The 17562-nt window shown below is 44.9% G+C and overlaps 1 protein-coding gene across 1 annotated transcript; it reads left to right on the plus strand.

The window, feature by feature from the left end:
• Positions 1 to 8452: 8452 nt before the first annotated feature.
• LOC123396004 (peroxisomal membrane protein PMP22) lies at positions 8453 to 11086 on the plus strand. Its single transcript, XM_045091030.1, has 6 exons — positions 8453 to 8839; positions 9560 to 9664; positions 9767 to 9842; positions 10274 to 10344; positions 10496 to 10581; positions 10693 to 11086. The coding sequence occupies exons 1-6, from the start codon at positions 8669 to 8671 to the stop codon at positions 10751 to 10753; spliced, it is 570 nt and encodes a 189-aa protein (XP_044946965.1). The 5' UTR covers positions 8453 to 8668; the 3' UTR covers positions 10754 to 11086.
• The last annotated feature ends 6476 nt before the right edge of the window (positions 11087 to 17562 follow it).

Consider the following 17562-nt stretch of genomic DNA (forward strand, 5'->3'; position numbering starts at 1 on the left):
CTTCTATTGTGAGGGGAACGGTCACTAAGGCGGAGCTACCCTAGATGCTTGGTAGATAAGAAAGCTGGCTAAGTCGACAGAAGTATATTTGATATACATGATATTGATATGTACTTTACTAGTACTCCTAGTAGCACGAGGCTATTGGATACTATTTCGGTTGCTAAGTAATTAGTAACTCGAAGTGAAAGCTACGTAATAAACGGAGACATGCTAAAGGCGAGGTGACGATACGTGTTGGAAGTGTTTCCAAGGTTGATATGATCAAACGTCGCACGCTCCCTCTACCATCGGGATTGGTGTTAAACCTAAATAATTGTTATTTGGTGCTTGCGTTAAGCATGAACATGATTGGATCGTGTTTATTGCAATACGATTATTCATTTAAAGATAATAATGGTTACTCTATTTGATTGAATAATCACCTTCAATGGTTTATTGAATCTCGATCGTAGTGTTACACATGTTCATGATATTGGTGCCAAAAGATACAAGGTAATGATGATACTACCACTTACTTGTGGCACTACCGCTTGAGTCATGTTGGTATAAATTGCATGAAGAGGCTCCATGCTGATGGATCTTTATACTCACTTGATTTTGAATCACTTGTGACATGCAAATCATACCACATGAGCAAGTCCTTCTTTTCATTGAGATGAAACAAGATAGTAACTTGTTGGAAGTAATACATTTTGATGTATGTCGTCCAATGAGTGATGAGGCACGCAGTGGATATCATTATGTTCTTACTTCAATGACGATTTGAGTAGATACATGAGTGTTTACTTAATGAATCACAAGTCTGAAATATTGAAAATTTCAATTCTGTTTCAGAGTGAAGTTCGTCGTAACAAGAGGATAAACTGTCTACGATATGATCGTAGAGATGAATATCTGAGTTGCGAGTTTTGGTACACAGTTAAGACAATGTGGAAGTTGTTTCACAATTCATGCCACCAGGAACACCATAGTGTGATGGTGTGTCCGAACGTCATAGCCGCGACCTATTTGATATGGTGCATACTATGATGTCTCTTATGGAGTTACCACTATCATTTATGGGTTATGCATTAGAGACAACCGCATTCACTTTAAATAGGGCACTGCGTAATTCCGTTGAGATGACACAGTATAGACTGAGGTTTAGAGAAATCTAAGCTGTCGTTTCTTGAAAGTTTGGGGCTGCGACGCTTATGTGAAAAAGTTTCAGTCTGATAAGCTCGAACCCGAAGCGGATAAATGCATCTTCATAGGATATCCAAAACAGTTGGGTGCATCTCCTATCTCAGATCCAGAAGCAAAGTGTTTGTTTCTAGAAAACGGGTCCTTTCTCGAGGAAAGGTTTCTCTCGAAAGAATTGAGTGGGAGGGTGGTAAAACTTGATGAGGTTATTGAACCATCACTTCAACTAGTGTGTAGCAGGGCACGAGAAGTTGTTCCTGTGGCGCCTACACCAATTGAAGTGGAAGCTGATGATAGTGATCATTAAGCATTGGATCAAGTTACTACAGACCTCGTAGGTCGACAAGGTCGCGTACTACTACAGAGTGGTACGGTAACCCTGTCTTAGAGGTCATGTTGTTGAACAACAATGAACCTACGAGTTATGGAGAAGCAATGGTGGGCCCGGATTCCGACAAATGGCTAGAGGCCATGAAGTACCGAGAGAGAATCCATTTGTGATAACAAAGTATAGACTTTGGAAGAACTACTTGATGGTCGTAGGACTATTAAGTAAAGATGGATCTTTATAAGGAAGACAGACGATGATGGTGAAACGTCACCATTAAGAAAATCTCGACTTGTCGCAAGGATGTTTTCCGACAAATTCAAAGAGTTGAGTATGATGAGACTTTCTCACTCATAGCGATGCTAAAGGTCTGTTGGAATTATGTTAGCAGTTGCTGCATTATTTATGAATATTGCACATAGGATGTCAAAACATTGTTTTTCTCGAGGGAAAGGTTGTATGTGATACAACCGGAAAGTTTTGTCGATCCTAAAGATGCTAATAAGTATGCAAGCTCTAGCGATCCTTCTATGGACTGGTGCAAGCATCTCGGTGTTGGAATATATGCTTTGATGAGTTGATCGAAGCTTTTGGGTTTATACAAGGTTTGTGAGAAACTTGTATTTCCAAAGAAGTGAGTGGGAGCACTATAGAATTTCCGATAAGTATATGTGGTTGATATATTATGGATCAGTAGTAATGTAGAATTTCTGTAAAGCATAAAAGGTTGTTTGAAAGGAGTTTTTCAAAGGAATACCTGGATTGTGCTACTTGAACGTTGAGCATCAAGATCTATGGAGATAGATCGAAACGCTTAATAGAAGTTTCAACAAGATGCATGCCTTGACAAGTTTTTGAAGGAGTTCAAAATAGATCAGCAAAGAAGGAGTTCTTGGTTGTGTTGTAAGGTGTGAATTTGAGTAAGACTCAAAACCTGACCACGGCAGAAGAAAGAGAAAGGACGAAGGTCGTCCCCTATGCCTTAGCCATAGACTCTACAGTATGCCATGCTATGTACCGCACCTGATGTGTGCCTTGCCACAAGTCTGTTAAGAGGTACAGAGAGTGATCCAGGATTGAATCACTGAACAACGGTCAAAGTTATCCTGAGTAACTAATAGACTAAGGAATTTTTCTCGATTATGGAGGTGGTTGAAGAGTTCGTCGTAAAGGGTTACGTTGATGCAAGCTTTGACACTAATCCGAATAACTATGAGTAGTAAAACGGATTCGTATAGTAGAGTAGATATTTGGAGTATTTCCGAATAGCACGTAGTAGCAACATCTATAAGATGACATAAAGATTTGTAAAGAACACATGGATCTGAAAGTTTCAGAACCGTTGACTAAAACCTCTCTCACGAGCAAGACGTGATCAGACCCCAGAACTATATGGGTGTTGGACTCGTTGAAATCACATGGTGATGTGAACTAGATTATTGACTCTAGTGCAAGTGGGAGACTGTTGGAAATATGCCCTAGAGGCAATAATAAATTAGTTATTATTATATTTCCTTGTTCATAATAATCGTTTATTATCCATGCTAGAATTGTATTGATTGGAAACTCAAATACATGTGTGGATACATAGACAACACACTGTCCCTAGTGAGCCTCTATTTGACTAGTTCGTTGATCAAAGATGGTCAAGGTTTCCTGGACATAGGCAAGTGTTGTCACTTGATAACGGGATCACATCATTAGGATAATCATGTGATGGACAAGACCCAAACTATGAACGTAGCATATTGATCGTGTCGTTTTATTGCTATTGTTTTCTGTGTGTCAAGTATTTGTTCCTATGACCATGATATCATATAACTCACTGGCACCGGAGGAATACCTTGTGTGTATCAAATGTCACAACGTAACTGGGTGACTATAAAGGTGCTCTACAGGTATCTCCGAAGGTGTGCATTGAGTTAGTATGGATCAAGACTGGGATTTGTCACTCCGTGTGACGGAGAGGTATCTCGGGGCCCACTCGGTAATACAACATCACACACAAGCCTTGCAAGCAATAAGACTTAGTGTAAGTCACGGGATCTTGTATTATGGAACGAGTAAAGAGACTTGCTGGTAACGAGATTGAAATAGGTATGCGGATACCGACGATCAAATCTCGGGCAAGTAACATACCGAAGGACAAAGGGAATGACATACGGGATTATATGAATCCTTGGCACTGAGGTTCAACCGATAAGATCTTCGGAGTATATGTAGGATTCAATATGGGCATCCAGGTCCCGCTATTGGATATTGACCGAGGAGTCTCTCGGGTCATGTCTACATAGTTCTCGAACCCGCAGGGTCTGCACACTTAAGGTTCGATGATGTTTTAAGCGTATTTGAGTTATAGGTGTTGGTAACCGAAAGTTGTTCGGAGTCCCGGATGAGATCCAGGACGTCACGAGGAGCTCCGGAATGGTCCGGAGGTAAAGATTGATATATAGGAAGTCCTGTTTTGGTCACCGGAAAAGTTTTGGGCTCATCGATAGTGTACCGGGAGTGCCGGGAGGGGTGTCGGGGACCATCGGGAGGGGTGTCACGCCCCAAGGGGTCTCATGGGCTATGGGAAGAGATAAACCAGCCCCTAGTGGGCTGGAATAAGTTCCCACTAAGGCCCAGAAGGTTTGAGAAGGAAAAAACACAAGGTGGAAAGAGTTTCCAAGTGGGAAGGTGGAATCCTACTCCAAGTAGGATTGGAGTAGGACTCCTCCACCTCCAATTTCGGCCGAACCTTAAGGGTTTGAGGCTGCCTCCTCCCCTCCCTCCCTCCTATATATACTAGAGGTATTGAGGGTTTTTGAGACACAACTTTGCCACGTGGTGCTCGACCCTATACCACGCAGTTTTTCCTCTAGATCGTATTTCTGCGGAGCTCGGGCAGAGCCCACCTGAGATAGATTATCACCAACCTCCGGAGCGCCGTCACGCTGCTGGAGAACTCATCTACCTCTCTGTCTCTCTTGCTGGAGCAAGAAGGCCGAGATCATCGTCGAGCTGTACGTGTGCTGAACGCGAAGGTGTCGTCCGTTCGGCACTAGATCGGAGCGGATCGTGGGACGGATCGCGAGACGGTTCGCGGGGCGGATCGAGGGACGTGAGGACGTTCCACTACATCATCCACATTTCTTAACGCTTCCTGTTGTGCGATCTACGAGGGTATGTATATCGGAAATCCCCTCTCGTAGATGGACATCACCATGATAAGTATTGCGTGTGCGTAGGAAATTTTTTGTTTCCCGTACCACGTTCCCTAACACTAGCATGGCGCCATAGTTAGCGCTTAATCCCACCCTAGCCACCCCTCACAGCTAATGACAGATGGGCCCCAGTGACAATTAGTTTAGTTAGTAAGTTAACAAATCATGTTTAACCTCGAGACACTGACATGTGGGACCCACGTGTCAAGTTTGACCCTGGACAACCCGATTGACCTGCTAAGGTCATCGTGACGGCAGGCTCACGCAGTAAGTATTTCTGGTTTTAAAATAAAACAGTAATCATTTATTATTTCCAAAAAATACCTAAAATTCTAGAATTCATAGAAAATAATCTATAACTCCAATGAAGATAATTTATATATGAAAAATTATCAGAAAAATGCAAGGAATCTGTTTATGGCGTTTTCATGCATGTTAGAATAACTTATGTCCTTTGTTTTTTCCTGGATCTTAAGGTATGCTTATATAGAGTGCGCAACGACTCATTAGTGAGCCATTTCAAGGGCGGTAAATGAATGTAACTATGACAATTACTAGTAACGGACACCATTATAGCTGCAATTATAGGTAACGACAGTACTAACTACACTTCATGTGTGATATTATGTCCCTCGGCTGTTGAAGCTCCCACGACACCCTAACGCCATCTCTATCCGAGTGTCTATGTCGTACTGACTGGAGGGAAGACATCCAAGTGACTTAATGCATCGGGGTGGATTCCATGATTTACACATCCGAATGGGTTTGGGGTCCTTTGACTTTTAAAACACATGTGTGGCCCTATGTGGGATGTCAGGTCCATGCCCCTACCACTAGTAGGTGACCCATCACCGGATAAAAAAGTGATGGTTTTCTTATGACACCATAACAGTGATGGTTCTAAGAGCATCTCCAACAGTCGCGCTATATAAGTGTCGCGATGAAAAAAGACATTTTTTTGTGCGTGCATCCACTCCAATCTCTCGATCTGAGGCGCAAAAAACGCGTGCACGACATAAATGGTTCACCGCATAGGGCGAAACAGCATCACACACCACTTATTTAGAGCGTCCGCTCCCGCGCGCTGGACAGCAACAACTCACGTGCGACTTCCACCCACCACTAGATCCAGGCGCTGGTGCTGCCGCCCGTGCCACGCCACTTGCTCCGGCGACCCGACGGCGCTTCCCCGGCCTATCCCGTGCCGCTGCTGCTTCCTCCATCTCCCTCTACCCGTCGTTGCCCCTCGCGCGAGCCATTCCTTCGACGAACAGCGTCCGGCCGCCCACTGCCGCTTGGCGCCCACAAGGTGTTCGACAAAACGCTTGCAAGGTATGTATTGCTTCAGCTTCACCTTTTTTACATGAATTTTGTGCATTTTTTGTAGTTTTTTAGACTATTTTAAATTTAATATTGTAGAGGAGTTCGTCATATGATTCTTCCGCAGAAGAATTTGATATTGAAGAGGAGGAGGACCTTGCAATGATCCCATCTATGCACATCAATAAAAAGCAAAAGCACAGTGGTTATGGGTCGGGAAAATTTTTGGAGGGATGAAATTGATGCTCACAACAGATTGATGAGGCACTGTTTTGTGGAGAATCTCACATACTCCCTCTATTTTTGTATACAAGGTCACAAACCCATTTTACGGTACCAAGGCAAAAGTTAATGTCTTCTAAGTCAATGCTGCAAGACAATTTGTCTCCTTGTCTGCCGTGTAAATTAATGTGTATTTTTATCTCTCATGCACATCAAGCCAATGAGCTCACTCTTGCATGCATGCAAGGGATAATTAATGTCCTTCTTTGTTAATACTATGAGGCAAACACCATTAATATTGCATCGATTAGTGTTAGTGGCCTTGTATTTCTGCAAACTGTAATTTTGATAGTGGCCTTGTAAATAAAAATGGAGGGAGTACCTCGAGTCCTACTTCAGGCGACGGTTTAAGATGAGCATCGAGTTGTTCAGGCGCATTGCAGAGAAACTGACGAGACATGATCAGTTTTTCAGCCAAGGAGGAATGCCGCCGGAAAACTCGGGCATAACACCTTTCAAAAGATGACAACCGCTTTGCGTATGTTGGCATACGGTATTCCGGCTGATCTAGTTGATGACCACTTGGCCATGGGTGAGAGGCAGGCCATCACGTGTGTCAAGCGCATCGTAGTCGGAATTGTGCAAGTGTTTGGCCCGGAGTATTTCAGATCTCCCAATGTTGAAGACATCGCAAGGCTATTGTACATGAACAAAGCTCCCGGTTCCCAGGTATGCTTGGCTCAATAGATTGCATGCATTGGAGTTGGAAGAACTGTCCAAAGGCATTGGCATGGGCAATTCCATGACTAGAAAAAGGGTTCCACCATAATTCTTCAAGCGGTGGCCGATCAAGAGACTTGGATTTGGCATGCTTTTTTGGAAATGCGTGGATCTTTGAATGACATCAACGTTGTTAATCGGTCACCACTCATGAATAATATTGCAAATGGTGAACTGCCACTGATGGAGTTTGTAGCAAATGCACATACATACAACTATGGCTACTATCTTGCGGATGGCATCTACCCGAAGTGGCAAACATTTGTGAAACCGTTGAAAAAACCGAAAAGTAAGAAAAATATAGATTTCTATAATGCAGAGGGGGCGGCTCGGAAATATGTGGAGAGAGATTTTGGGATTTTACAAGCCCAATTTGCTATTCTCAGAAGACCGGCTAGATTTGGGGATCAAAAGATCATTTGGTACATCATGCACGCTTGTGTGATCATGCATAACATGATCATCGAGAATGAGCGTGGCCAAGATTTAGACTACTCTCAGTATGAGCTCTTGAGACATTGCGTGCGAGTGTATCGGAGTGCTGCGAGGGTGGTCCGATTTGTTGCCTCTTATCATGCCATTCGACGTGACCAAACGCATAATGATCTTCAGAAGGATCTAAGGCTGGTCATAGTGGAGAGTATCATATAGTAGTATCATGCATATGATATTACTCCAACCCTCCCTCTCATCTTTAATTGTGTGTCACATCAGCATGTTTGCTAGTCTCAAGAACATGATACTACCTAAGTTACTCCCACTATGGCCAGCCTAATCGAGGAGTGGTGGAAATGGAATGACCGATAAAACGAATGATGATTTGTATGTTTGATGTTGTACGCTTGATGTTGTAATGTCGAACTATTATTGTATTGGAAGATAAACTATTTGACAATAATTGAATTATTTATTATTTTTTATGTGTTTGATCTTATTATTGTTTTTGTTTAAAGTGGTATATGTTGTTTGTGCTGGGCGTGAATCATTTTTTTTTTGCAGCGTCTGCTGGAGCTGTTCGCGCGTACAATTTTTTACGACGTTCGCTGAAGCTAGCGCTCTCCGCGCTCTAAAAGTCATTATTTTAATGCTGCAAAATGTTTTTAACGCAGGCGACGGTTGAACGGCTATTGGATAGATGTTCTAATGCATTATTTATACTTTTTATTACTAAGGAAGCAGCATCCAAGTTCATCATCACCTCTAGGGTTTTCCCTAGACCGGAAAAAGGACGTTCATAGTCCTATATAAAACGTGGTCACCAAGTTTGACTAACTAGAGGTTAAATTAGAAGAATATGCTAAACCGATGCCCGATTGGCTGCAGGCCGTCGATTATTCAACCGCCGGCTTCGTGCCCGTTTCCTTTCGATTTCTTCGCTCGTAGCGAGCGAGCCACCGTACCAATTTCCGAGCACTTAACTCGCACGACCTACTCGCCCACCAACCAACCACCCTGCTGCGACCTGACTGACCAGGCCGAGTTGATCGATAATAAATCAGCACGCTGCACGCTGCACGCGCGGGGTGCCCGCTTGAGAAGCAGAGGAGGAAGAAAGATCGGGAGGAGCAACTGATTCGTTCGCGGAAAAAGCACCGCGAAAAAGATCAGATCCGCCTCTCCGCGCGGCATGTCTGAGGTGGCGGCCATGGCGGGGCAGGCGTACATGAGGCAGCTCGCCAAGCACCCTCTCCGCACCAAGGCCATCACCTCCGGGGTGCTGGCCGGCTGCAGCGACGCCGTCGCCCAGAAGATCTCCGGCGTCAAGAAGCTCCAGCTCAGGAGGCTCCTCCTCATAATGGTACCTAGCTTGCCACTGCCTTCTCAATTCCCTTGCTTGTTTTGTAATTTGCCGATCCATACGTCACATCTCTTGATCCATCCCCACCGGCCACCTACCCCGCCAAGTAAGAATACTACTGGTGTTAGTACTGCCGCCGTCTATTTGATGAATCAAGGTTAACCAACGCAGTAACCTTGTCTTATTAATTTCCACAAATCTAATTAGGTAGTAATAGTACCTAGTAACAACTAGTATTATGTTTAAGTTCAGAAAACGGCAATCCACAATAATTATACTATATTGTGAGTTTTCAGATAATTTTGTAAATTTCCGTAGATGTACAATATACATTAGAATTATGATATTTTTTTAACTGTACAAAAAGACAAATTTGTGTATACTGATCCTACTTTCATGTTTTTCTTTGTACATTATACAAAAGATCATATTTTTGCACAAAATCTGCAGTTTTATGAGTTTATCTACTGATTTTCTAGAGTGGAAGATAATATTATCATTCTTATTATATGAATGCGAGTGACGTGTTTTGAATCGGGCAGAAACTAATGGTTAGATGAAGGGCTTGACCTTATGCTTAGTGTCTGTCTTTTTAGTTCAGTACTGCATGCACCAAAGAGCTTAAGCAATCCATTCATTCTACTCTTCTTTTGATATCATATACGCTGTCGTAACTAGTATCTAACTTGTATTATGACCATGTGATTGGCAAACAAACAGTTCTATGGATTTGCATACGCAGGACCATTCGGTCATTTTTTCCACAAGCTTATGGACAAGATTTTCAAGGGACAGAAGAAAGGAAAAGAGACTACAGCCAAGAAGGCATGCATGCAACTATCTTGGATCTTGGCATTTACTCATGGACCATGCATCATTTTCTTGCAGCTCAATTAATTAGCTGCTATTCTTGCACTATATATGCAGGTCATAGTGGAGCAGCTAACTGTATCACCATGGAACAATATGATGTTCATGATGTACTATGGTCTGATAGTTGAAGGTATTCTAAGTTGAATGCATATTTTATTTTCCAAATCAAACTCCTGTATATGTACAGATATCAAGATATTCACAACAAAAGAAAGTACAGATATTAAGAGAAATCTTGCTGGCAGCTCTTTTCATGTATATGTACAGATATCATTTCATTTCTACAAAACGACTAAAACTTAATCTGTCCCTTATTTTCCAAAACAAAAATAAAAATGCTAGTGCGGATCTCAATTGTGAGGTTCCTGGGGCTGTAGGATACTGTTTTGAATTTTGCCGAGGAAAAGAAAATGCATTTCTTGCTATTTAGGATTGTAGGCACTTCCCTGGCCAAGTGTTGTGCATTCATCGGACTGCACGTGTCTATTCATCCATTCTCTGATAAACTTCCTTTTTAAGCGAGTAATGGCAACATGGGAAAGTAATTTTTAAAATTTTCAGGGAGGCCATTTGGGCAAGTAAAGAGCAAGGTCAAGAAGGACTTTGCAAACATCCAATTGACAGCTTGGAAGGTATTACTATCCATCACCTAATTTGTGTCTTGCTTGTAGTGGATATTTCTGGTCTGCTTATCTTTTTTCTGCTCGTCGAAAAGCTTTAGAATACCGAATACATGAGAGCAATATCTAACGCGTGTATATACCTTTCTGTGGCTGCATGCAGTTCTGGCCAATAGTTAGCTGGATCAACTACGAGTACATGCCACTCCAGCTCCGAGTTCTTTTCGGCAGCTCCGTTGCATCATGCTGGTATGGCCTTAATTAACCTCCTTGTTTGTTCATTCTTTTAAACGTTTTAAATAGAAGATTATCAGTAATGCTTGATGTACTCATCCTGCCGGTTTGGATCTACAATTACAGGGCAGTGTTTCTGAACCTGAAAGCAGCAAGATCCATTGCCGCCGCTAGCAAGAATGCATAAAAGAAGCATGGAAGGAAGGAGTGAGTGCCACATTGTATATCTAGCTTAATTATCCACTAGTGATTTTTTTCATCACTCAGTTTGTATTTATGTTTGTCTTTGAACCCCTCGAGCATCAAGAACCTAGAGTGAATGTTTCAACCAAGTATGTCAATGCGAGGAGCCCCTTTCTTGCCACTGAAAAAAAATCACTACAAAGCAAAAAATATTCTCCAGAAGGTACCATGTTTGTTGTTCCTTTGGGAGGAAAATAGGGATTTTTACTAGGAAATAATAAATGAACATGCTCAGTGGTTTGTAGAGTCTCAATGAAAATGTTTTGAAATATGTAAACCATCCAACGAGCCATCAGCTTGGCAAGAAAATTTTCTTGGCAAGAAATTGGGGGAACCTGTTTGGAATAGTAGAAGGCAGGGGTGAACCTCATGTCTCGTGGAATCCTAAACGAAATTGCCCAAAAAATTGTGTGGATGCTCCAAGTAATCTTTGATGCAACAAACTTCTTGACTAGGGAGAGACGTATAGATAAGGGCCCCTTTTATTTTAAAAGGATTCCTAAAGGATTTTTGAAGAATTATAATCCTTAGGATTTTTTTTCCTACATAGTCTGTTTGATTCATAGGATTGCAATCCATAGGAATTTTTCATACAATCCAACCTCATATGAAGGATCCTTGCAATCAAACATCCACATTAATCCTAAACATGGCATGCCACTCAATTTCTGTGTTTTTCATATTCCTATGTTTTAGAAATCCTTTTTTAAAAAATTAACAGGTGAGCTGCTAAGATTCTATTGCAGAAGGGATGACATAGGCAACAACAGAATTACACGGTGAAGGAAGGAAGAAGAGAATAGAGACAGTCGCCCCTCAGCTAAGCCTGCAACGAGCTAGCCAAGGGAAGCTACCCGGTTTAAGCTTTGCTCCAACCGGCCCTATTGAATTGCACCTAGTCAGCCCGGGTCAAAAGTGATCGGGCACCCAACGAACTTCCAAATGGAGGCTTCGTCTCTGAGCAACACCATCATAGCCGCGACCGTCCCTATTGAATTGCACCTAGTCAGCCCGGGTCATAAGTGATCGGGTACCCAACCAACTTCCAAATGGAGGCTTTGTCTCTGAGCAACACCATCATAGTCGCGACCGTCCTTTCTTTCTTCTCAAAGATCCTCTTGTTGCGTTCCCGCCATATAGTCCAGCAGGTCAACATGGCCGCGGACTTTGGTGCAGGTCTTGTGTGTTTCGGCATCCTGCAGGAGAGCTCATCCAGCAATTTGGGCAATGAAGCATTGTCGTTCCAAACCATCAGCCGAAACGACTGGAAGAGACTAGCTCCCAAAGATTCTTGGACCACGGGCACTCCCTGAGCAGATGGCTGACGGTCTCCAAATTCCTTCTACACAGGGGCAGAAATAGTCATTATCCCATCCTCTTAGCATGAGAACGTCAACAGTCAACACACGGTTTTGCATTGTCGTCCGGACGAAGAATTTGCACTTCAAAGGTGCTCGTACTCGCCAAATCAGACTTAGGTACGATGTGGCGACGTGCGCTGAGAACATCATTTGATACGCTGACCTTGCCAAGTATTTTCCATCGGTCGAGAGCTTCCAAACGATGTCGTCTTTGATGCCTTCCCTGAGAACAATGTGCTGCAGCCTCGTGGACAGCTCGATCAGCTCTTCAAGCATCTCATCTCTAAAACCGACGGCGAGGCCCGAAAGCCATGCCATGTTCGCCATCGCCCCAGCAACAGTCCTCCTTTTCCTGGCTGACGCCGCGAATAGGCCTGGTGCCAGGTCTCTCGGTGTCGTGCCATCTAACCAGGAGTCAAACCAAAAAAAAACATCGTTTTGCCATCTCTAATGGTGACCTTGGTTGCTGAAGCAAACATGGAGAATTCTCCGTCAGAACAGGGTATCGGCAGCCCATAGCACATCCTTGTAGGATTGTCCTAGTGAGACTAGAGCCAACGTAGCCGTAGTGCCAACCCAAACAACTGTATGTTATGTAGACCCAATCCTCCTAGGTGCAGTGGCTTACGGACCTGCAACCAGTTTACCCGGCAGTGGCCACCGTTGCACGTGTCCGTGCCCCGCCAAACCCAGGCCCTTGTACGCCTATCGATCCATTGCAGCAGCCATTTGGGGAATGGATGAATCGAAATCATGTAAACCGGGATGGCAGTAAGGACGCAGCGGGCTAAAGCAAGCCGATCATCTTTGGACAGTAATTTGCCGATCCAACCGACCAGCTTTCCATCAAATGATGCAACAAATTTGTGAAAGTCTCACCTTCGCAGGGACCGTAGGGAAAGAGGCATCCCCGGATAGCTGGAGGGGAACTGCACCACAAGGATGGAAACCGGCTGCAGCACCTCCTGGAGGTCTACCCGAGTGCATCTGATAGGCATGGCGGGGTTGACGACGAATGTTTTAGAAATATCTGAAGCAAAAAGGCACTAAATGGGCGCTGCTAGGTGCCCCCCGACCAGCGCAGCGTCTGGCAGGTGGGCCATGGGATCCATGGGCACCTGCGTCCACGATCTTCTCTAGCGTTGATTTGGTTGTCTTCTCTCGTCCAGCACCGCCTCGCAACAGGGAAAAAATTGCCCCGCACCCCTACCTCGTGCAGCTTCATTCCTCTCGCAGCAACAACACTAGCCCCTTCATTCTCCTGCACGCACGCTTGTAGCTGTTGGCTTTTGAACATGCGTATGCAGCTGTACAGGCGTGCCTATGCGATTCTTGCTTCGGCCGGCTACTTGACGGAACTTGCGTAACTAGCGACACGAATAAAACTGATCGATGGATTTGATGGCTAAAGGCCTGTGTCGAGCCTTTGCTTTGTATTGCTTTTCGTTTTTCTGGTGTTACAATCAACATCCCTAGGGTGTCTTTTATACACGTCCACAAGGGACTATGGAAATAGACTAGGACTAGGAATCCTAATACTACTAGGACTCGGTTTGGCTTTCTTTCCTAATCCTAAAGAAACAACATGATTAACTTCTACATTCACCTCCTTAATCTTGTTGCTTGACTTCACTTCTTGCATTCCCACTTTCCTCCTCATCTCGATGAACTTCTGTCGACCGAGGGACTTGGTGAAAATATCGGCAAGTTGGTCTTTCGTGTTCACATGTTGAACCTCGATCAACCCTTCTTCAATGCACTCCCGGATATGGTGGAACCAGGTATCTATGTGCTTGCTCCTTTCGTGATGAACCGGATTTTTGCACAACGAGATTGCAGCTTGGTTATCGATCTTCAGTGACACCTTCTGCACCTCCCGCTTTGCAAGAATAGATAGGAGTCTTCTCAGCCACGCTGCTTGACAAGCCGTCGTGCTTGCCGCTATGTATTCTGCCTCGCATGAAGACAGTGCCACCACCTTTTGCTTCTGAGAATTCCAGCTAATCGGATTCGGGCCAAGGTAGAAAACCATGCCCGTTGTGCTCTTTCGGTCATCAACATCACCTGCCATGTCACTATCTGAATATCCACGAAGGATCAATCCTTCCTTTCCCTTTCTGTACGTGCAACCAAGATTAATGGTGCCTTTCACATAGCGCAAGATTTGATTGACCGCGCTCATGTGCTCGGTTGTCGGATTCTCCATGAAACGACTCACGATCCCGACTGAATAAGCCAAGTCAGGTCGGGTATGCACCAAATATCTTAGGCTGCCCACAACGCTTCGATACATTGTGGTGTCCACCGGCGGATTTGAGCTACGCTTGCTCAACTTGTGACGTTGGTCCATTGGAACTTGTGTCTCGTAGCAATCTGACATGCCACACTTTTCCAATAACTTGATCGCATAAGCCGATTGACATAGGGAAATCTCTCCGGAGCTTTGCTTCACTTCGATGCCCAAGTAATAGTTGAGTAATCCCAGATCGCTCATGCTAAACTTGTTCTTCATTTGCGCCTTGAAGCGTTCAATTTCTTGTATGCTATCTCCGGTGATAATCAGATCGTCGACATAAACTCCAACTAGCAGGTTTGAGCCTTTGGAGTTCTTTGTATAGAGTGCGTGCTCGAGGGGACATCTCTTGAACCCGAGCGAGACCAAACTCCGGTCTAACTTTGAGTTCCAAGCTCTTGGCGCTTGCTTCAACCCGTAAAGTGCCTTCTTGAGCTTGTAAACTTTCCCTTCTTCACCTTTCTTCTCGTAGCCGAGGGGTTGTTACACGTACACTTCTTCTGTGAGATCGCCGTTGAGGAAAGCGGATTTAACATCCATATGATGAACCTTCCAATCCTCTTGTGCTGCCAAATCTAGGAGCACTCTCACCGTCTCGATTCAAGCAACCGGTGCAAACACCTCATCATAGTCAACTCCTTGACGTTGTACGTAGCCCTTTGCAACGAGTCTTGCCTTGTACTTCACAATGGCACCTTGTGCATCCTTCTTTAACTTGTAAACCCACTTCAAACCTATCGCCTTTTGGTTTGGAGGATGGGTTACCAAGGTCCACGTGCCATTGCTCTCAATTACCTTCATCTCCTCATCCATGGCGTGCGTCCAACTAGGACTTTTGCTCGCCTCTACGAAGTTCGCCGGCTCCTCAACTCCGAAAAGACATAGTCCGGAGTATTCGAGCGTAACTGGCTTTGTGTACTTGTAGACTTTCTTGAGGGTCTTGTAGCGATAAGGCCCTGAGGAATCCGTTGTGGCTTGCGAAGGAGGTGGCACAAATTGTGTCGATGTTGATGCACTTGAGGAAGATGGCTGAGTCTCGGGCGTGTCATCGACATCCGCGTCGTCGGCGTAGTCGTCGTGATCATGATCATCATCTTGATTGTCATCGTCACTATGCGCCTCGTTGTCGATGTTGTCGTCGAGATCTCCACCCGTGTCGTGCGCTTCGTTGTCGCTATCTCCTTGCGACCTATGCACGTCGTCGTCGGTGTCGGCACCATGATGATCACTACCATTGTGGTCACCTTGGTTGGGCGTCTTATCAACCACTTGGACATCCTCCCCTGCATCATCATGAGTTGGAAATTCAACCGTGAATATGTTACTGTTTGGAGCATTGTCGGCTGCGGCGCTCCAATTCCACACTTGGTTTTCTTCAAACACGACGTGGCGTGAAATCCATAGACGCTTGGTTTGTGGATCGTAGAAGCGGTATGCTTTGGTGCCGGAACTCCTCTCGTATCCGATGAACACCATCTTGGTGCTACGATCGGCAAGCTTTGAGAGATGCGGCTCCGCCGTCTTCACATGTGCCACACACCCGAATGTCCGTAGATGAGACACATTCGGCTTACGTCCGTAAATTGCTTCATATGGAGTCTTGCCGACCACCGCCTTCGTTGGAGCCCGGTTGAGAAGATAGACCGCCGTCGAAACAGCTTCTCCCCAAAAAGTCCCCGGCAGGTTCTTGCTCTTGAGTAAACTCCTTGCCATGTCAACGAGGGTTCGATTGCGCCTTTCAACGACCTCGTTCTGCTGCGGCGTGTAAGGTGCCATGAGGAACCTTTTTATGCCAATCTTCTCGCAGTAATCGTTGAATTCGTTCGACGTAAATTCTCCGCCGCGATCTGTCCGTAGAGCGTGAACCTTCAACTTGTGTTCCATCTCCGTTGCAGCCTTCAGCTTCTTGAACGCTTCAAATGCCTCATCTTTAGATCGTAGGAGAACGACCCACATATATCTCGAGTAGTCGTCTACCACGAGGAAGAAATACTTCTTTCCCGCGTGAGTTGATGGGGTGATAGGGCCACATAGATCACCATGGAGCAGCTCGAGTGCATCACTTGCACGATAGGTAGACTGAGCAGGGAACGGCCTGCGGTGCTGTTTTCCAACCAAGCACCCGTCACATACTCGATCAACATGGTCGATAAATGGCATCCCGGATACCATCTCCATCTTTGACATCTTCTTCAAGGCGTAGAAGTTAACGTGTCCAAATCTAGCATGCCATAACCACGAATCATCATCACTCTTGGCGAGCCAACACTCCGGTTGAGATTGATCAAGGTTGAGGATATAGAGCCTATTCCGTGTGCGATTAACACGATCTAGCACGTTTCGGAGGTTGTCGAAGATCGTCATCACTCCGTTCTCAATATTCACCTTGCATCCATTCTCGTCAAGCTTCCCAATAGAGATAATGTTGTTGCGAAGCCGTGGGATGTAGTACACTCCGGTAAGTATGCGATGTTCGCGTGTGAGACCCTCGAAGAGGACAGATCCTTGCCCGCAAATCTCCACAGCTGAACCATCACCGAACTTGACCGAGCCTTGAACATCATATTCCAGCTCGAGAAATTTCTCCTTGCATCCCGTCATGTGGTTACTGGCACCCGTGTTGAGATACCACGACACATTGTGATCCCCGGATAACTTAGGTGTCACATTCTTCTCATGAGATAGCACCTTCCGGGTTGGTTTCACAACCACCGTTTCAGCGAGATCACAAACTTCGGCCATCAGAAGACCTGGACCTTCGTCTTCCTGCTTTGCCAAATTTGCCTTGATCTCCCGCTTGTTAGGCTTCGGACAATCCTTTGCAAAGTGACCCATCTCGTTGCAGTTATAGCACTTAACCTCGGATAAATCCAAGTTCTGTGGCTTCCGCCCTTTAGATTGGTCCGCCTTACCACGACCTTGTGGCTTGCCTTTTCCTTTGCCTTTTCCGGTTTGTCCGTCGCGCTTCACGTTGCTTGAGCCTTCGCCACCATCACGCCTTCCTTTGCTACTTGAGGTCTCCCAATCTGCGCGCGAGTACATGAGTTGGTCGCTACCTCCTCCTTTGCCTTTCCGACAGCCACGAGCATTCTCTTCCCA

This window comes from Hordeum vulgare, chromosome 5H, assembly GCF_904849725.1.
Source record: "Hordeum vulgare subsp. vulgare chromosome 5H, MorexV3_pseudomolecules_assembly, whole genome shotgun sequence".
Lineage (NCBI taxonomy): Eukaryota > Viridiplantae > Streptophyta > Magnoliopsida > Poales > Poaceae > Hordeum > Hordeum vulgare.